This window comes from Kwoniella bestiolae, chromosome 1 (assembly GCF_000512585.2).
Source record: "Kwoniella bestiolae CBS 10118 chromosome 1, complete sequence".
In the NCBI taxonomy this organism is placed as follows: Eukaryota; Fungi; Basidiomycota; class Tremellomycetes; order Tremellales; family Cryptococcaceae; genus Kwoniella; species Kwoniella bestiolae.
This window is the reverse complement of record NC_089241.1, coordinates 1,778,043-1,798,480: the sequence shown is the minus strand read 5'-3', so window position 1 is coordinate 1,798,480 and position 20,438 is coordinate 1,778,043. Positions and strand designations below refer to the sequence as shown.

Genomic DNA, 20,438 nt, shown 5'->3' with positions numbered 1-20,438 from the left:
GTGGCGTCATAACCGGATACAAGTACATGAAATAGAGTATGATTTTATATCAAATGCATCATAATTAACATATATATGCCTTCATCTCTCAAATGAATATCTACACATGCCTCCTCCTCAACAACAACAAAACGCTCACTCCACAACCTAATCTTGATCAACAACCTCAGCCAAAGTACCACCCGACCTAACTTTACCCCAACCAATCAATCTCCAATGTTTATCGATTCTCCTCGACAACGCAATCTTCTCTCCCTTCTCGGTACATGCAGGAGTAGTCAACGCTATCGTGACGTCCCCACCCTTGACAGCCATGATCCTACCACCAGTCTGAGAAGCTCCTATGTTGACGAACAATGTCTCACCAACAACCAATTTGGATACTTTGGCTTTTTTGCTGTCGTCTGTTTTTACACCTAACAATCTTCTGAGCAGGAACACTACGAATGGTCATTTAGGGTCAGCATGGCACGATCACACCTGACACTGATCTATGACCCACCCTCAGCCTTGATCTCAGTATAGATCGATGGTCCTTTCCCAACTGAACTCATGACCATACCCAACAACCTATCTGCTCGACAAAGCGCGGGATCCACCAAAGTACCAACACCGATCAAACCACCAGGTACGGCGAACTGCAAGTGGTTCTGCTCGGCGTGCAAGGAAACAATTCGTGACCTCAGTGGTCGACAGGTGCAGACACCATTTTGATCTCTCGTGATCAGTCCTGGTCGGATCTCGACTTCTTGGCCGACCTATGCAATACCTCATATCAGCGATCCTATGCTTGATAACATTATACAGATATGATCATGTATGAAGACAAGAGAAGACAGGGTTGAGTGAGGTGAAGCCGCAAGCACTCACCTTGAATACACCCTGTAAGATAGAACCACCAGCAACACCGCCCTTCAACTCGTCCACCCCAGCACCAGGCTTGTTAACATCGAACGAACGAATGACGACCATTCGTGGGTCAGCAGTGAAATCATAATTTGGCGGAGCGATGTTGGTGATGGCTTGTACGACAGCATCGATGTTGAATTTCAGCTGAGCGGATACTGGGATAATAGGGGCGAGTCGGGCAGTTGTACCTGTTCACAAATTGATATTCAGCTAACAACTCCTACTGGGGGAAGAAGCGATGTACAAAGCTGACTCACCCTCAACAAACTTCTTGATACTCTCACAGTGCTCCATAGCTTCACTCTCTCTGACTAAATCCATCTTGTTCTGTAGGATAACAATGTTTTTTGGGTCGACACCGATAATTTCCAAGGCAGCTAGATGTTCACCTGTTTGTGGTTGAGGACATGATTCGTTTCCTGCGATAAGGAGGAGAGCACCGTTCACTACGAGTGAAAATGACAAGTCAGTATGTCTCCGTGCTGACGTTATCATTCAGCTATTGAAGAATGGTAATACTCACTAACGGCTGCACCTGTCAACATGGTAGCCATCAGAATATCGTGACCGGGACAATCAACGAAAGATACGTGTCTGTGTGTGAGATAGGTGAACAGTAAAGATAAACATTCAGCTCTGTATATGAACTGCACGACAGTCATGAGAATCGTATGCTCACCTCAACAGCTCCATACGTCCATCACATCCTGTTCTCTCACATTTAGGGTTATTCTCTTTACTCGAAGGGTATGATTTGTAGCATGATGGAGGGGGGCAGTTGGGGTTTTGACATTTGTATATCTAGTGTATAAAAACGTAAAAAAAACGTTAGTTATAGCTCAGAACGGGCAAGTATCCCATCTTCCTCGTATACTCCTCGTGAATGATTCTGATCTTCCTCGAGTTTTATCGCCACCATGATTCGAGTCGATTCCTGTATCGCATTGCGACTCCCATCCCATGATTTCTGGCTCAACCATATCTTCCTCTCATTTCCTTCTTCCTTCCTCTTGTCTCTCCAATTTGCCACCCAGACGACGAAAAGCAAGCTCACCTTGGCATTGGCATAACCCAATTTAATGGTAATATTCCTCTCCAACTCGTTTTTGAATCGAACGGTCTGAACACCAGAGATTGCTCGTACGGTCGATGATTTACCGTGCGCTACATGACCGATCGTACCGATGTTGATCTGCAGATATGCACAAAGGCACAAAGACATCAGCATTGATTATTGAAACTTGAAGATTGAGGTAGCCCAGAAGCTCAGATTGCTCGTTTTGCTGACGACAGAGGCAAACTCACAGTAGCCTGCTTGGAAATCACTTCTGGCGAAAGCGCCGTCAACTTGTTAACGTCCACCTGAACTTCTTCCAATGGTCCTGAAGGGCCGGAAGCCGCAGCAGCAGCTGGGTCGTTGATTGAGTCTGACATATCTATGCCTGCGAATGCGTTGATTTGTTAATAGGTAGAGATGTGAGAATTCGGTCCTTCCTTTGTTTGCTTGTTAGAGTCTACTGCTGGTTGGTTGACTGATTGGGCTGTAGGTGTATTCGTATTAGTTTGTGATGATATGATAGCCCTTTTGAATGATGAAGGAAGGAAGTAGATATAGGATCTGGACAATAGACAGCTTTTGACGAAATGAAATAATTGTCGCTCTGCTGCTATCTCACCGAGTCAGGCAGTCAAAGACCATGCGACCGACGCTCATCTTGATTCATTGTTCAGTATATGCCACACACATCGGAGATATACGGCAATTCACCCCTCCCCCTCCTCACTCTACCTCCACCAGACAGTAGCAAACCTCATCGTGCGGTATAAATATTCAACCCATCAAGCTGTATCTCTTCCACTCTTCCCCTCAATCCTTCCTTTCATAAAGAAATGATGACACCTCCTCGGCAGCAAAGATATGAAACCTCGCTCCTCTTCTCAAAAGATTAGAGTGTGAAGCGATGGGGTCAGGATATCTGTCGTTCGGCAGCCAACTTACCTTGTTATCAAAGGGACGGCTATGAATATACGGTCTGACTCCTTATCGATTGGAAGGGTTTAGTTTGTACGACAGTTGATAGTGAGTGTATGTAGTATATAACAGGTTGTACTGTCTCCTTCGCCCATCTCCTCTCACCCCTAATCGTTGTAGCCACCAATCACTCTGTCCTATCTATCAGTTGTCACCTTGTATAGCTTCGTTCATGTATGCAACGTCCATTATGTGCTTTGCTTCTGGATGCTCCACTAATGCTTCACTACGATACGAGATGCATCTGCTTTTCATCCATTACTTCAACTTCATTACTCGTTCATCGTTCATGACCATCATCAACCCTACTATTCCCCATCAACCCTTGAACGTTTGCTATGCCAAAGAAATGCGCTTAAGCAGCAATACCACTATAAATACAACACAACAATCAGCTTCTTGCTCTAGCTGAGACCTGGGGAAGCTGGACTCACATGACACCACAAGCGGCTCTACCACCGGCATTACCAGTCTTGAGCGAATCGGCGTGACCACCTTTACCGAAGTCGTCGGTACCCTCGTGGACAACGACGGTTCGTCCGATGATGGAGTAAGGGCCGAAGAGGGAGATGGATTTGTCTATTGCGCACACAAAGATATCATGATTAGCTGTGATTCTACCCTTGCTCTTGAAGATCGTAATCAATAGCCAGCTCACCAGTGATGCTGACGGCGGCGGTACCGGAACCGTCGGTCTTGACGTTACCTATTTGTGCGATGCAACGTGAGCAACCGAGTGACGGAGAGTATGAAGGATCAGGTCAAAGTAGTGGTAGTGGGGGACGAGCAGACTCACCAAGATCACCAACGTGTCTCTCATCGGCATCTGGCCCACCGTGGTTCTTACCGTGAGGGTTGAAGTGGGGACCAGCAGAGGTACATCCGTTGGAGTTGTCTCCGAATTCGTGGACGTGGAATCCTCGCTCAGCGTTGGGGGAGAGGTTCTTGATCTGTCGAAGTAGCCATATCAGCCTTGATCCTCTCTTTTCGCAGCTTCCAAGAATCAAATGGGTGACAGGTATTGGGGTGGAGGAAGGAAGGAAGTGAACACTTACGTCACCGGAGACGGTTACTGGAGCACCATCCTTCTCTTGAGTGAAGGTGATGACACCAGAGACGGAGGAGTCACCTTTGAGAACAGCGATAGCCTGGTGGGGTGGAGGACAGCATAGGGATCAAGTTGAACGGTGTAACGTTGGTGCGAAGAGAGCAGGAAGGTGGGTCCGAGCGAAGTCGCAGCAGAAACCATATATTCAAGTGAAGGGACAGTGAGTGTTGACCGATGCATATCAAATGGGGAAGAGGAGAGTGCCATCACGTGTGACAAACAGGACCAGAAGCACACGATAAGATAAAGTAGTGAAGGATAGGATTTCGAGAGGATCGATACCGAAAGGGTGACGACCCGAGAGGTAATGAAGGAAGAAACAACAAGAGGACTTATCAGTAACCTGTAAATCTCACACGTGTACATGCATAAAAGTAATGCCTCAACGTACCTTGACCATTTTGGATTGATTAGATTAGATCTGCTTTTGATGAGTGTCTATAGTGATGAAGTGATGTTGAGGCAATAAGAGATGAAGGCGAGATGATCGAATGTGAAGATGAGGCCTTTTCCTTGGTGGTGTATGGTGAGAAGGAATGTCCTGTTCCTACGGTGCTGTGGTGCAATGACGTGCTGACTCACATACTGCACCGTACTGTCGTAGGATAGCTCCGAAGGAAAGGCAACGATGCGTGGGTTCGGCCGACTTTACCGTATTGCCGGATGGTGTGGCGCCTTTACGACTGATATGTTTGTGAGAACGGCATAAGGGGTCGAAGTGATTTGTTGGATTTGTCAACCTATCCTGTTCTCTCGTTGTGTGATTCAAGGGATTCATAGGAGCAAAGAAAGGCATAGTCAGTGCGTATGCTCTAGCCATTGACTGGTCTATGCTGTTCTCAACTGCAATGCCCATTCCTAAAGATATATCATATTCATAATCCAACGGCACAACGCCAAAAAAGACTCATTATAAGCATATTCGATAACCAGGTACATATATACTACGCTATCACACGATATCCAACTTATTCATCAGAGCCCGTTCTCAACTTCTTCTCCCACAATCTAGCAGCATGCATCATCGCACCACCAACCCTCCCAGGTCTATATTCATCGTACATCCTAGCAGTATATCTATTCTTCCGAAGTAAATCCTTACTCTCCTCCTTAGCGGAACCCAATTTCCCAAAGTGTTGTTCATGTTGTCGGCTGGGAAGCGAAATGATGGGTCCCAAAGCATCCGGATGGAGGTAATGAGTCGGAGCAGGAGCGTTCTTCTCGGTGTCAGCTCTGTTGGCCAAATTGATTTGAACAGGGATTGATCCGGTGTGCGTGAGGTGTCTCCCGATTCGAAGTTTATTCTTCTCTCGCTTAGGAGGTAATTCGTATTCTGCCCATTCCTTATCCTCTTTTTGAGAGTCGTCCAACTCAGGTGAAGAATTGAACGGATCTGATGGCTCGCATAGGAATATGGTGGATAATCGGAATTCCAGGATGGATCGATAGGTCTCAAATGTACTTTCGAAGGAAGGGAATTGGTCGTCCGGGCTATATTCATAAACACAATAAGATCAGGCGCTATGCTCCCAACATGTGTATTTCCTCGACCTTGGTGCTCGGTGGTGTTTTAGTAGGATGGACAAACTCACATAGTCACCTCCATCTGAAATACATACTCCTCCTTACCAACCTCCCCATCCATCTCAATATCAAACCTCGACTCCCCATAATTCAGCGGGAACCTACTCTCCGCCATATTGTACGACCCCGACATTCGAGTATTGCGATTTCGCCTATCCTCCAGCTCCCTCATACTAGGCAATTGAAGCATGTTGACAGGCGGCTCGAACCTTTCCCCACTCCTTCTCCTGGGTCCACTGTATCCAAGTAAAGTATCATATTCGTTGTCCGATTCCACAAAATTCCACGCCCAAGTTACGTTTCGTCTCGTACCGGTCTGTACTTGGAAATAAGCTGGGTACTCTGTGCCGTTGCCTGTTCGGGTGAGGGTAAAGTTAAGAGTGATATTTAGACCTGAACAGTGGGAAAGAAGTCAGTACAGTCTTATACCTACAACGATGGAGGATAGTGGAGTCGAACAGGAAGCATGATGTAATTGACTGACCTTGAGTGACATGAGTCACATTTGAGCTGACTTGCAGACTGAAATTGGCCATATTGCCCTTATCCTAAATGCAGGCCAATGATCAGCTTCATATCTACAACCCTTGTAGGCTATCAATCTTGACTCACACACTCGGGCGCATTCGAACCATATCTTCCCATGCTGAACCACTCATCCATCCCATCCTGTTCCTCTCCAGGTTGGATCCGACCGGAAGTCAGATTAAGAAGAGTTGACCAGCCTTCATCGCCTTCTTCCGTCGAAGCCGTCTCGATATAAGGGATGAAAGCTGTTCTACCCGCTGGGATGTCGAGGGTGGTACCGTTAGACAGGTGGAGAAGATGGTAATACTCAAGCATAGTTTCGGTATTCAACAGCTAAAACATAGAAAGCAACTGTTTAACACAGCTTCCACTCGGATACTGTAAGTTATTTCTCACTCACATTATCCCCATCACCGCCTGAGATGAATCCCCGTCCATGTTTCTCGATAGGCGGGAACTGCAAAGTCATCGGGCCGCTCAACCTTGTCACTTGGGCGATGATGCAGTCATACTCACATTGGTATTTGGGACTCCCACTTCGAAAGAGCGGACCTCGTTGATCTTGCTGGAATCTGAGCCAAGAATAATAATATCAACGATCAGCGCTGCACGTATGTATAAGGTACCGGTTGAGAGACATGGGGGGACTCACCTGCGGGGTTGTAGGGAAGCGCTTGAGCGATATCAAAAACGATACGTTCCGAACCGTGCACATCCCATAATGACTCATTCTTAATCGCCAGGTCTAGTGTGCGGGACGAACAGAAAACCAGAATCAGCAAACCATCCTTGAGCAATCACCTATTCAATAGAAGCCAAAGCTACCCGGGCTAGCCAAAGTCGGGGAGCATCATTGGGGAGACGGACGAATACTCACTGTACTCTTTCATCTGCGCGTTATATACCTCCCAGGGATCTTCACCCATATTACCTCCCACAAAGTAAATATCATTATAATCGTACCTAGGCCAAGACGATTCATTGAATCTTGGGAATATAGGTTTTTTAGGGAAAGCATCGTCGGCGAGTGATTTGGATCTGTACGAGGGTATTAACAACGATCAGTAAGAGATGCTCTTCCCGTGATCATCCAATCTATGCTAGGTGGTACATATTGAGAGCAGAGATGTCGACAGTCACGTTGGACCAGTGACAGGACTTGATAGGCCAGAAATATATGGAAAACAGAGGGATGATTGTAGACTCACTTGAACTTGACTATAGCCCTCTCCCTAAACCTCAATCCCACTTCCCACCTCTCGATATCCTCGCAATCTGACCCGTTGGCAGATAACCTAGTTTCCGCAGGGATGATAGCGGAAGGTCTTAGATCAGGTGCCCTAACCCATGATCTGATTTCGCATTTCCATTTCACCGACTCTTCCTTGGAGATGGGAATGATTCTCTCTTCTACGGGTTCTCCATCTGAGGTGATATCAATGGTGAAGGGGAGGTCGTTGATGCTTTCGAATGCTGATGGAGGTTGATCGTCGGACTGTAAGAATGGGAGTTGAATTGCTCTTACGCTCATTCCCGCTTGAGCGAGTAGGCAGAGAATTGCCGTTGACCGCATTGTCGATGAGATATATCCTCTTGGTGAGGTGGTGAGTGGTGGGAAGAAGAAGAAGAAGAAGAATCAATGAATAATCAATCATCCCATACAACCTCCCAGGGCTGTTTCACCGTACGAGCACCGGGTTCTCTCGTACTCCTTGGGTTTATCAATTCTCCGGGCATTATGTCAGAGGGTTTATTTTGACTCCTGCGGATGAGGGAAAAGAACATTGCGTCTTAAGGCACAAGGTGGCACACCCATCTCCTGAACTATGTTTTCTCTACTGTCATCTGTGGACATACTCGCTATTTCTAGGTCACATACATGTCATGTTCATTTCATTATTTCAGTATGTTGAGTGCAGGTCATGGGGCAAGCTCGCCTATCGATTAACCCGAACGGCCGGTCTTCACCTCTTTCCGGTCTGCTCATACCATTTGGACCGACAGAGAGTCTTCTGCACGATCAAAGGTTGCCCATGCCTGACACGTCGACTTCTGATGCGATGCAGTAGAGTGCACGATGCTCGCCCTCATAGACGTCATCCGTCTAAGGAGCTGACAAGACAATGCAGGGGGGATTTGGGACATGCTATACACATCAAGGGACGGTTCTTACGGTTTCGTCACAACCTTGTATGGAGGACTTGGATCCTTAGTTTGAGACTAGAAGTACCGCTCAAGGGAAAGAACCTTTGATGAATTGTCTTCTCGATGCTGGGCTTATTTATGTTGTAGAAATTTGTAAGTATGGGAAGGGTATAACTACCTGAGTCTTTCTCGTAGGATCGTCCATCTTTGTCCTTGCCCCTCTCTCATTCAACAGCCCCTGATTTGCTATATTAATAACTGATCCAGATACAGGCCCAGTATGTCATCCCAATCCAACACCGCCCATACACAGACCACGGAGTCGAGCGGGCAATCTACCACCAAAAACGACCAAGGAAATTTCGCGCCGCCCAGTCGAAGCGATACAGTGGGCTCGTCTGCTAGTTCTGAAGGGGATTTCTGGGGATATGACAAGAAGTCATTCGTTCCCGGGGAGCCAAAGCGCTCAGACACTCTCGACACGAACTGGCCCGAGGTCAGGGATGAACCGGAACCTTCTAATTACCAGACGGTACGACAAGAATAGCAACGACAAGACACTCAAGGTGGTCCTGGTCAAGCCCATAATGATGGGGAAGCAAGTACGGATCATGCGACGGAGCAGGGCAATCACTAGCTCGATATCCACAGTTCGTATGGCAACTACCGTATGTCAGTAGTGGTCAGTGGCGAGGTCGAGGTATCAGAGCGGCACAGGGCGTAGGTGACTTGTTACATGCATGATTGACGTATAAGATACAAAGAGGTATATACTTTTCGAACTTCGTGAGGGTATAGGTCAGAATACTAAACAAAGGTGATTCACATGAAACTGTACAAAGAAGGAGATGATCAAACGCCAAGATCCAACAAATTCGCCAGAAGAATGCTATACGATGTACATGTACTTCTCCCCATATTGCTGAATCCTAATTGCTGAGATTCCCTTGCTCCAATTCCTCTCGGGACATCCATTTTCTCCGTCTCAAATGTTCCTCTCCCTCCTGTCTTTACGTGATCCTTATATCCATTCGTGCCCCTTCCAATCTAACGATATACACATCGATTCTCCCCTTTCCTCATTGAAACCGTTTCTAATATTCCCACCTCCATGATCCTCCCAACCTTGCCCTCCCTCTCATGTATCACCGTCTAATCCTCAATAACCTCCACTCTCTCCAGATAACTCTCCGGAACCAACCCCACTTTCTCATCCACACCTACAATCTTCCCCTCCAAAATATTCACCTTCCTAGCTATGACCCAACCGGGATCTCCATTCCCCCTCCCCACGAGATTAACCAAATCTCCTTCCTGAAGGTCCATCTCGCTCGAGCTGAGCGCCTGGAAGGGATACGCCGCGCGATAATACCCCCTGGGTTCCACCGACGGTGAGAGAGGTTCGAGGATCTTATAAGCGTACGAAGATGGCGATCCGGAATCCGATTGAGTAGGGGAGGAATAATATTGATCCTCTCCCTCTTCCTCTTGCCCATAATCCTCATCCTGGTCTGATGGATCATCATCATCATCCTCGAATGTTGGTCGGTCCGTGTCGGTTCCGGTACCTTTTGATCTGTTCCTCCATCCACCTAGGAAACCGAATCCCCCCCATCCTCCCGAAGAGGAACTTTCCCCCTCACCGACACCAGAATCGCCCTTCCAAGGCCACCTGAAGACATTCGATTCACTACTATTCCCTTCATCTTCTATCACTCCCTGTCCTTTATACCTCACATCCGTAGGGGGGTATGCGAAATCACGAATAATCACTTCAGGTAAGATCACTTGGAAGGACTCGGTCTGATCACCCCATGAGGAATTCATAATTTGAGAAGCAGAGACCGAGGTAGTTACGGAGGGGTCTTGTTCATTCGATTCTGGAATTGTATCCTTGTCTTTATCTTTGGGTTCAGAGGTAGACGAAGGTGTGGGAGTGGAAGATTCGGGTAAAATAATATTTGTACCTAACATGGATTTGGGTCTGACCTTTGACGAAGCTCTGGATCTTGATCTGGCATTCTTAGCAGTAGAGGACGAAGCTGAGGAAGCTGAGATTCTCCTTGCGGAGGAGGCGGATAATGAGCCTGAGCGGTCTCGGATGGAGGAGTCGAATTGCGTTGAAGGTGGTCTGGAAGATGCGGGAGAGGCTGGGGCGGGTCGGTTGGAGGTGAGTGATGGAGTGGAAGATCCTCGTTTGGATGGAGAGGATTGAGGGGAGGTGAGATCGATTATGCCGGAGTGCGAGTGTGAAGGTGTGGGTTGGACGAGATGGGTTGACGAGTCTGCTGATTTGGGGGGAGAAGATGGTCCGGCTGAAGGCTTATCAGAAGTCGTGGGAGGGTGCGAGGCTGTTTCTGTAGCGAAGAGCAAGAAGGTTGGACGGAATAAGCTTGTATGATCAGTCAATTCCATACCAACTCTAGGGACCATGAATCGCATTTCACTCACCTGAAGCTTTCACATCCCCCTCAACACCTGACTTCACCGCTGTCTCCTGACCTGACATCTTGGGAGGTTGTTCTGTTTGAATTTCCAGAGATTGTTGTCTTGATCAAGAAGTATCTCCAGTCTGATACATCCTCTGCTCGTGTGAGGTGTCAACCCTTCGTCACCTCGTGTATAGGTCGTTGTTGTTGTAAGTGAGTGAGTGAATCAAGTCAGTTCGAATTACCGAGTTTTCGATTACGTTGATACCTTTTCACGACTTGAGGTGCGATTCTCGGACTTCCAGCAGTTACAGTGAGGTCAGGAATGTCCTCTCTCTTTAAGATGGTCGTTACTTGATATGGCTATTATCGATTATGTATCTGTTGCTTTCTACTCTCACTCTCGTTCTCTTTTGGGTGGGTTAACGTTGTGTTTCAACAAAAGAACGTCAAACGCGTATTCACGTGGTAATCGACTCCCGCATGCCTGTTTGCAGAGCTCAGGAACGGTAGATGTGCACGCCTGATCTATTTTACCCTGAATAAATGTTGAATCGATATTCCATCAAAATATTGAAAGAACAGCATTCAGCATGGACGTCATGAAGTAACTCGAGGGATCACGATTGCAGTTCGCATATATCCATTGCATAATCAACATCAAAAAGCAGCTAGCTCTGCTGCACCACCCAGTCACTCTCTGAGAGCTCTCCCATAACCTACTCAAATACACAAGAGCCAACAACAAAATGTCCGGCATCTCATCAGTCCTCCCTTCCACTACCGTCACTCCCCTCTCCGCCGAACCCTCAGCAATGGGAGGTCGAGCGTCCAAATCATCCTTCGGGGCCGAATCAACCATGTCTCTCTTGGTCGACTCTCTCAAAGATAGGTTGTTGTTCGCTGTACCGAAAAAGGGTAGATTGATGGAGAAGACTTTGGAATTGCTGGCAGGGGCGGATATCAAGTATAACAGGGCTCATAGGTTGGATGTTGCGCTGGTGCAGAATCATCCTATTGCTTTGTGAGTGATAGTCTTTCTTCCGAAGCTGTTTCGAGGAAAGTGCTCTCAATGTAAGAAGTATGGACTGTTCGTCTCGTATGGTTTGAGAGTGTGCATCTTTCGTTTCATTTCTTGATCATTGCGCACGTTTGTTCATACGACAACTTGATTCCTGACTGTTCTCAGCTATCATTATCCCAACACAATTCTTCTTTTTTTTCTCTCCTTCTGAATCTCCATACGAACCCAGACCCCTTTACACACCTGCTGACTCCTCCCCACAGAGTCTTCCTCCCAGCCGCCGACATCCCGCGATTCGTCGCCCTCGGATCCGTCGCCCTGGGCATAACAGGCCAAGACGTCATCGCCGAATCGACCCACGCCGAACAGATCGACGAACTCCTTCAGCTGGGCTTCGGTAAATGCTCCTTGCAAGTTCAAGTACCCGTCACCGGTCCTATCCAGACCGTCGAGGGCCTCTCCGGAGGAAGGATAGCCACCTCTTTCGAAGTGTTGGCTGCGGAGCTGTTCAATGGGAAGGAAGGGGTTGATTCGAAGACTGGGAAGAAGACCAAGGTGGAGTATGTAGGTGGGAGTGTAGAGGCTGCCTGTGCGTTGGGGATGGCAGATGGGATTGTGGATTTGGTTGGTGAGTTGTCTGACTTTCACTGCACCATCGCAACCATCCATGATTCATAATCACTCTCTTTTTGAAATCGAGATCAGAGCATTTGCTAACACGTTCTCCCCAATAGAATCAGGCGACACAATGCGCGCAGCAGGCCTCCACGCCATCCACACCCTCATGAAATCCGAAGCCGTCCTCATAACTTCCAAGACCCCTCACCCCTCCCTCACACCGGACCTTCAATCTTTAATCCCACTCATCAAATCTCGATTCGCCGGTGTCCTCGCCTCGAAGAAATACGTCTACGCATCGTACAATATCGAGAGGAAGCACCTCGATAAAGCCTTGACTATCACTCCAGGACGACGGGCCGCTACTGTCTCTCCGCTCGAGGAGGACGGGTGGGTCGCTGTCAGTTCCATGGTGGAACGGAAGGAGGTCGCGAAAGTGATGGACGAGTTGGAGAAGACGGGGGCGGAGGATATATTGATTTTCGCGTTGGATAATTGTAGAGTTGGAGTTTAGGCGGTTAGGTGAACGGAGGTGTTATAGATTTCGCATTATGCATTGGGTAATACATGTACACTAAGTCATCTGGAATACATCCTGTGCAATGCAGGTTGCTGTCTACAGCGATACTGGGTTGATGTTCGCTTGATCCTGTGGACACTTGATATGACCTGAGCACTCAATTGGTAACACCTTCCTCGAGCAGCTCGGACATGACATGAGATTCATAAACGTCAGACAGATCTATCGATACAAGTATATACAACCAACACCGTGAGAACAACATGAATATACAGCCATACTAACAAACCCCTCCTCGATCGCCATCAATCCTTGCCTTACTTATCAATCATCCCCTGACCGTCACTCCACCAAACCCCACCATCAACATCCATCACAATCACATGATCAACCCCAATAAATCCTCCTCATTCCCATCCCCCGCCACATCCCCGCCCTTACTAGCAGCCGAAGCAACGTTCGGCATATCAGCCACATGTTCATCCCCATTGGCTTCATCGAGGTAAATGGAGGTACCGTTCCTGACCCCCTGAGACAGGATTCGAGATTCGACGGTCTCGAGGGTCGCATAGCTACATAGCATAACATAAGCTTCTGAGGTCGATCAAGAATAAGGATCAAGGTGTGAGATAGAGGAGCTTACCAGTACACCGAAGTTTCTTTGTCTTGGCCCAACCTGGCAGATGACAATATACATCAGCTCACAAGTCCAGTCGTCGCGGGAGAAGAAGGTGACTCACCGATCGACTCGTCCAATTGCTGTATTCAGCAAAATAAGTCAGCTTGCCGCCCTCACTTTCAGGGTGAGGCTTTTCAGATCCAAGAGACTCACCTTGCAGTTCGAAACTATGTCTTAAGACAGGTTCAAGCAAATGGACCACTCGGCAACTGGTGAGGGTCAAACCGGAACTACATGACAAAAACTAGAGTCAGCTTGGATACTTGGACATGCCTCTGAAGCACCTGCACATGTGAAGTATTCGAAACACCCACCTCTCCTTCTCAGCGTGAAGCAAAAACACCTTTATACTCTGATCCTTTACAAACTTGTCCACCACATCCTTCCTCTTCTTACCTTCGTCGAACGAGGTAAACTTGATATCGTTTGCTCGAAGAGCTTGCATGACGACTGTTATTTCGAGGAAAGCCGTCAGTCAAACCCACTTGGAAATTGAAAGGGGAGAGTGTGTAACTGACTGTTCAAACTATCTGACCAATTTGAGAAGATCACATGACGAGCTAGGATTACGTTCAGGTTAGCTGAGGGACCTTTATCCATGTAGATGCTACAGCTCACCATCAGGTTCTCGAGATTTGAAATATAACAAGTGTTTAATCAAGAAGTTGATCTATGTCATCACCAATCAGCATTTCCCTACCTCTCAACCTCTCAAATGCGTCTCCCGGGATAGACAGAATGACGAAGCAAACCCACCTTAGACCCATATTCACCGAGCATATCCATCCCCATCACCTCCCTCATCTTACCCATATCCATCATCTTCAACCTCCTCAGATCCGCTGCTCTTCTCTCTCTTTCAATTTCCTCAATCCGCTCGTCGGTGAGATCTTGAGGTTCAGGCACCTGCACGCTTGCTCCTACTTCTCCTTCTCCTTCCTCCACTTTCATCCCCTCATCGACATTGGATGTGGAAGTGGTAATTGCAGGTTTGTGGGAGTTCAACTTGATTCGAGTGACATCCTTACCGTCAACTATACGCACATAATCAGCTCACTCCTGACGATTCTCCCCTACAGCTCGTAAGGACTGAAGAAGGGTACACTCACTGTCCATCCTGCAAGAAGGACATTTCCTCCCCATTGGCGACTTCCTATACTCCTTATAACAGGACTGAGACCACAAAAGTCCTATCAGCTTGTACCCCTCGGACGATCAAATACTTGTAAAGGACAGGCACATGAATGTAAGGTAGATCAGAGAGAGGTGAGATCGAACTCACCGAACAGAAATAATGCCCACACTCCAATAAAACAGCTTGCGTATCATCACTACTCCCAAAACAGATAATACAATCTTCCCTTATATCTTCGTGATCCCTTTCCTTGTTACCCAGGTATTGAAGATATCGACCTTTCACAACCATCCTTGCTAATTTGACTTCTAGCTCGTCTATCTCTCGTGTATATGCATCTATCTCTCTGGTGAGATCTTTGTATTCGGGTGCAGTGACCTATATCACCGATCATGCCCGTTACCTGTCAGCTCGTGCTACTCGATCCAAGGAAAGTGACATACCGAATCTGATATCTCCTGTAAAGCCGCGAAATACTTGACACGTCTGTTGAAAGTAGCTTGGAACAGATCGAGTTCCTTGTTAAGCTTCTCGACGTATTCAGCTACAACACCTAAAATCAGCACCACATCGTAGACTATGATCGTATGTCTCACTCTGCTTCTGTATATATCCCTTCAGCATCGATCCCATTCTTTGAGCAATGAGTACCTCCTCATGTCGATTAGGTCCATGAGCGACGCCTGATCAACCAGATCATCAGCCATCATCTGCTATTGCTTACACTTGACCGTCACTCACCATGAAGATCGATGAGTAACCCTTTCAGTGGTCTTTCACACCCTTTCTCCACTCGGGCATCTCGGAATGCCTAACACAAGTTATAAAATCAGAAAAATGGTGGAGGCGGGTCTTTGTCGACAGCAACTCACCTGTCTCTCTCGCATAAGCAACGCAGCCTGTTCATGAACCTCATCAGGAACGTCTTTCAGCTCGCTATCCGCTAGAGCATTCATAGCTGCTTTGGTGTTTCGCTGAATCAGGTATAACAAGTCAGCTGAGCGAAACTCATTACGTTCCCGACAGCTCACCTGTTTCTTTTGTCTCGCATCGAGCTCAGCCAAAGTACTTCGATTCTCCAGCAGGAATTCTATGGGTCATACACATCAGCATGATCCAACAATTGGACCTGTGAGAGTGAAATTCACCTTTACGATCCGCAATGGCAGCTGCGAAAGCCATCAAGTACGCTTCCACTACATGACATTGTCAGTCCATATCGCATCAACAAGCAGTTGATTCTAAATATTCGCTCACCCTCTCCTTGAGCTTTCAACGCTTCAGCGTAAAACTCCTGTTCGGGGTCTTCCACCTCCGTATTTTGTCCAGCTTCTGCATTTTCAACATTTTCCCCTTCAATAGGAGACGAGAGAAGCGCGATGATCTTAGCTCTCCAATCGAAGATGAGGTATGCACTACAGCATATCGTCAGCTTGATCGTCCTTCAAAGAAATGAATTAGCTCACTTATCATTCATAATCTCGAGCAGATCATTCAACTGGTTGATAATGTCATTAGACAATATACCTCCCCGATTATTGGTCGCACCAGTCTTGAGTTCATTCACATCATGTACAGCTGCAGTGTGGCCGAGTTGACGTTGAAGATATTCCACAGATAAATTAGCGCCTTTCAGAGGTTGTTTAAGGATCTCTTTTCGGATGAGATCAGCTTGAGCGTAACAATTGACTGAAGTACAGGTTCCAATGTATGATCAGCTAATATACGATATAGCTTAACAGGTGTAGCTCACTCTCTTCATCCTGCTGCTTGAGCATATGTCGGACGTCTCCTTCAAAGAACCATGCCTGATGTAAGACAATGAGGATTTCTCGGATCCTATAGCGTCATTCGTCAGCCTAGCGAGACGCATCAAAAGGTCCAACTCACGTTTGTTTCGCCGTCATGATGGCTTGAGCCTTTTCTCTCTCCTGTTGACTCTGGTGTCGTTCCGGCGTATCGCCTCTGTCCAGCTCGGCACTATCCTCTCTGCCATCTAAAAGGCCTTTCAGATGTTCTCGAACAGGTGTTATGTGCTTGTTCAACGTCGTTCGTACTTTCTCATACATCTGTTTTACTTTCATCAGCATAGCCCGGTCTTATACACGATATGACTGTATACTTACATTCAGCGCAGTAAGATATCGTACATCGTCATTTTCGTTGAGAATCACCAGCTGGGCTTTCTTGATCATCTTTCGCATCTGCGGTAAAACCCATGTCAGCAAACGCGCGTCTATGACCCTTGTCACTTACTTGCTCTCGAGTATCAAGTAGGAATTCCTGCGTATGATCATTCCTCATCTTATCCAAAGCTTCAGTCATGGTCATCAGCGCTCTACCGAGGTGTAATCTCCTCTCTCCCCTCGGAGCTACATTCTCCCCCATCTGCCCCACTTGGATATGAGTACAGATTTGCCTGAGATTCCTTAAGCAGACGATGAATAGATGACGGTCCAGTACCCAATCATCAGGTCTTGGTTCTCCCGGATACAACGGCAAACGAAGTCTCTCTCTGAATCGTTCGAGGGTATCGTTGTAATAGTGCAGTTCGATTTCGGATAATTCGATGGGAACGACAAATCGAGTTTGATGGGGAAGGTTGAATTCGCCAGATACCTACGATACGACAGCTTAGTCAATGCAGCACTCATAAACGGTTTATAAGCTATCACCCACCTCCTTCTTAGTAGTACGGACCGCGATTGATCGGAATAGACCCTCGAAGGCAGATCGCATAGAAGGCTGCTGGAGTCGATGCCATATTCGATGATCGTAAGGAACAAGAGGTACTCGCAAGAATTTGAGAGAGCCCATGAGATCCTTGATATCTGCTCTTGCGGGAGTACCTGACACAGCCAGCGAATTTTTACGTGGGATTAAAGATACCATATTGCTATGATACCGTTATCAGCTACACTCCTTTCTGGACGTTCTAACTGAACTCACGCCGCATCCGATTGATCACCTGCAAGTTGTACTTCGTCCATGATGACTCGCCACCATCTGCCATCTTTGTCAGCTGGATGTCCATATCGACCACTGACGGTACTCACTCGACCATTACCAGTGGACTTCGGGGTCGTTCGTTTGGTCTGTAGTTAGCAGTCGATCGTCGACTTCTCGGTGGTGCAGGTAAAGCGACCTTGAGATCCTGTTGCACTGCAGATATATGATGCGTTAGATAACAAGCATTTGGATTTTGAGGTTATACTTACAATCCCTAACAATGCGACGTCAGCAAACTCCGTGAATTTCATACCATGAATCATGTTCAACTCACTGATAAGTAGTAACAACGACATCATGTGCCCTAACATACTCCACAAACTGTCTCTGGGTCACCTGAAGTGTTCCTTCCTCTTCCTCTTGAAGTTCAGGCTTGACCTCATCGTCATCATCAATCTCAATCGGATCACGATCGTTCTCCACCTTCACTCTCCTACTAGCATTACTCTTGGCATACTTGCTTCTGGTCTGATCTCTAAATGCGACAGCTTTCCTCTTCTTCTCAACTTCAACAACTTTCATCCTTGCCGCTCTCTGTTTCTCTACCCCTTTCTGCAGTGATTTCCATCCTTCGTACACGCATACTCGTAAAGTTGGTGCATGTCTTTGCATCTCCGATACCCATTGTTTGAGCAGTGATGGTGGAGTGACAATGAGCGTGGTCTATATCATATTTTGCATCAGTGATTTTCTGGATAATGGGGAACGGGGTACATCAAACTCACAGCTACCTCCGTGACATTTAACTGAGCCTGCTCGTCCCACGCCTTTCTACCTGCAAAAGCAGCTTGTTCATCTTCAACCCACTTCTTCACTTCTGCAATGTCCATACCGGGGGTGCCATTCAAAAGATCAATGATAGGTACAGAGTCACCTTCCCCGTCTTTGCCTTTGGTTGCTCGCTTATTATTGGCCGTTTTGCTTTTGGTCGATTTAGATCCGGACGCCTTCGGGTCGGTGTCAATGGAGGAAGCAACATTAGAATCGCGAGGAAGGGAGATGACACGAGGTTTCGAAAGAGGATGTCTATGGAGGAGCACGAGAGCGATTGCTTCGACGGTCTTTCCGAGACCTGAAGCACTGAATTAGCTCAATCCGACTGTCTTCATATTGGTGTCGGCTCACCCATTTCCTCGCAAAGCATTGTCCCTCTAACTCCCGATAAATCCAACAAATTAGGGACACCCCCTTCCTCTGCATGTGTGAGCTCATCAATAGCTCTTTCCGGTGACGCGTCGATAGCTCTTCCCTTTCCTTTCCTATCTACCTTGACAGCTTGACGAGATCCACCAACAAGCTTCAAATCACCAGTCAACCTCCTATACGCGACTCTACCATCTTTCTGACCGATATCATAAGCTTTCCAGAACCCCTCTGGATCATGTCCTCCTCTTTGAAAAGTACCCTGTTCCCTCTGTAAGAGTAATCTGACAGTTCTAGTTTGGAACGGTAACAATTTCGATACCATCTCCTTCGGTTGAAGTTGATTAGCCGAGAAATTGAATGGGAGGTCCGGAGCAGGTCGAAGACATGTGTAGAAGCTGTTCAAGGCGGCAGCACGAGCTTCTAATTCTCTTCGGAACGTTCTGGCTGTCGAGGATGGTATAAGGGAGTGGAGGATCAGACCAAGCATATCATGACCTATCTCTGGTAAAGGGTCGAAAATAGTGTTCAGATCCATCATCACGTTGATTGTGAGGAGAAGCTTGATATCCAACCCATCATCCGAATCATCAGGAACCCAACATATTTTGAGGTTAGATTGTAAGTCGAAACGTCGCTTATCGTCTCTATAACCCCCTTTTCTCATCGGTTCCCACTTTGGATCTAAGGAGAGTAGAGCATGTAGCCAGTTCTGCATATCCCATGCTGTGGATGAAGGGATCCATTCCTTATTCACTGATCTAGGAAGACTCTCTAACACTGCTAATTGTTTCTTCTTGTGCGTTCCGGGTAAATGAACCTTGATACCTTGCGAGTACGGTCCGGATTGAGCCATGTGAGCTGGTGGTGTGTAGTTTGGTCGAACAATGTCATTTGCTGAGGCTATGTCTAGTGTACTGAGTTGGTCTAGATTCTCGGTGAGTTTGGATCGGAGGGAGGTATATAATTGGAATGCTGGATTGGGTTGAGCTCCTCTGCCCCAGTAGTACACCTCGGCGCTGGGGACTTGGAGCGAAGACTCTATTGTGCATGTGTGGAGGTGGAAGAGAGTTGCTGAAGATGGTGTGGCTAGTATTGGATTTGTCAGCTTCGTCAGCTTCGCTGTCGTCAGCAGGGTCAGAGATGATAGGCTTACCGGCATTATCCTTGCCCTTGCCCTTGCTTGCCATTGCAGCATCTACACCCTTGACCAGCTGATCGACATCATATCGATGTTCGGGCAGATCAAAGGTGTATGAGCTGGTAGAGGGGAAAGTGGTACCTGACATGATGTCGGATGCACTTGCCCTCTCTCTTGGGATGGACATGTACCGAGGAGGATGGTGGGGAGAGGAGAAAAAGAGAAGATGAAGATGAAGATGAAGATGAAGATGTAAACTACACTTGCGACTTTGAAACAACGTTATCTTATTGTTGCAACCACTCGCACTCACTTTTATCTTTGAACCGGAGGTGAAAGGTACCAACCATTATACACAAATACATCATCAACTCTCCCACGGTGAGTGACAAGACCACGCGCGATATAAGCTAATCTGTTCCTGAATAGCTAGC

The 20,438-nt window shown here is 47.2% G+C and overlaps 7 protein-coding genes across 7 annotated transcripts; 2 read left to right on the top strand and 5 right to left on the bottom strand.

Annotated features, from left to right (window-relative positions):
• Window positions 1-147: 147 nt before the first annotated feature.
• Window positions 148-2,343, bottom strand: I302_100682 (uncharacterized protein; the record flags this gene model as incomplete). Its single annotated transcript, XM_019190696.1, has 8 exons — window positions 148-440; window positions 503-758; window positions 871-1,097; window positions 1,167-1,355; window positions 1,433-1,503; window positions 1,589-1,710; window positions 1,964-2,101; window positions 2,215-2,343. 8 exons carry the CDS (start codon window positions 2,341-2,343, stop codon window positions 148-150), a joined length of 1,425 nt encoding a protein of 474 aa, XP_019047444.1.
• A 1,028-nt stretch (window positions 2,344-3,371) lies between these two features.
• Window positions 3,372-4,449, bottom strand: I302_100681 (superoxide dismutase [Cu-Zn]; the record flags this gene model as incomplete). The annotated part of the gene is made up of 5 exons (XM_019190695.2): window positions 3,372-3,520; window positions 3,600-3,647; window positions 3,738-3,891; window positions 3,997-4,089; window positions 4,441-4,449. 5 exons carry the CDS (start codon window positions 4,447-4,449, stop codon window positions 3,372-3,374), a joined length of 453 nt encoding a protein of 150 aa, XP_019047443.2.
• Window positions 4,450-5,017: 568 nt separating this feature from the next.
• Window positions 5,018-7,734, bottom strand: I302_100680 (uncharacterized protein; the record flags this gene model as incomplete). The annotated part of the gene is made up of 9 exons (XM_019190694.1): window positions 5,018-5,540; window positions 5,642-6,026; window positions 6,118-6,181; window positions 6,246-6,494; window positions 6,562-6,618; window positions 6,678-6,733; window positions 6,814-6,906; window positions 7,039-7,199; window positions 7,370-7,734. 9 exons carry the CDS (start codon window positions 7,732-7,734, stop codon window positions 5,018-5,020), a joined length of 1,953 nt encoding a protein of 650 aa, XP_019047442.1.
• An 852-nt stretch (window positions 7,735-8,586) lies between these two features.
• On the top strand, window positions 8,587-8,943 carry I302_100679 (uncharacterized protein; the record flags this gene model as incomplete). Its single annotated transcript, XM_019190693.1, has 2 exons — window positions 8,587-8,802; window positions 8,854-8,943. 2 exons carry the CDS (start codon window positions 8,587-8,589, stop codon window positions 8,941-8,943), a joined length of 306 nt encoding a protein of 101 aa, XP_019047441.1.
• A 515-nt stretch (window positions 8,944-9,458) lies between these two features.
• I302_100678 (uncharacterized protein) lies at window positions 9,459-10,815 on the bottom strand (the record flags this gene model as incomplete). Its single annotated transcript, XM_019190692.1, has 2 exons — window positions 9,459-10,663; window positions 10,758-10,815. 2 exons carry the CDS (start codon window positions 10,813-10,815, stop codon window positions 9,459-9,461), a joined length of 1,263 nt encoding a protein of 420 aa, XP_019047440.1.
• A 669-nt stretch (window positions 10,816-11,484) lies between these two features.
• Window positions 11,485-12,891, top strand: I302_100677 (ATP phosphoribosyltransferase; the record flags this gene model as incomplete). The annotated part of the gene is made up of 3 exons (XM_019190691.1): window positions 11,485-11,759; window positions 12,023-12,387; window positions 12,494-12,891. 3 exons carry the CDS (start codon window positions 11,485-11,487, stop codon window positions 12,889-12,891), a joined length of 1,038 nt encoding a protein of 345 aa, XP_019047439.1.
• Window positions 12,892-13,276: 385 nt separating this feature from the next.
• On the bottom strand, window positions 13,277-20,152 carry I302_100676 (uncharacterized protein; the record flags this gene model as incomplete). The annotated part of the gene is made up of 29 exons (XM_065869126.1): window positions 13,277-13,469; window positions 13,541-13,573; window positions 13,638-13,656; window positions 13,730-13,806; window positions 13,891-14,026; window positions 14,095-14,136; window positions 14,195-14,246; window positions 14,333-14,610; window positions 14,686-14,749; window positions 14,859-15,089; window positions 15,155-15,255; window positions 15,308-15,394; window positions 15,453-15,522; window positions 15,584-15,685; window positions 15,743-15,801; window positions 15,860-15,907; window positions 15,969-16,126; window positions 16,178-16,400; window positions 16,465-16,550; window positions 16,602-16,780; window positions 16,838-16,915; window positions 16,968-17,330; window positions 17,391-17,607; window positions 17,661-17,717; window positions 17,768-17,865; window positions 18,009-18,383; window positions 18,446-18,792; window positions 18,846-19,952; window positions 20,020-20,152. 29 exons carry the CDS (start codon window positions 20,150-20,152, stop codon window positions 13,277-13,279), a joined length of 5,013 nt encoding a protein of 1,670 aa, XP_065725198.1.
• Between the last annotated feature and the right edge of the window lie 286 nt (window positions 20,153-20,438).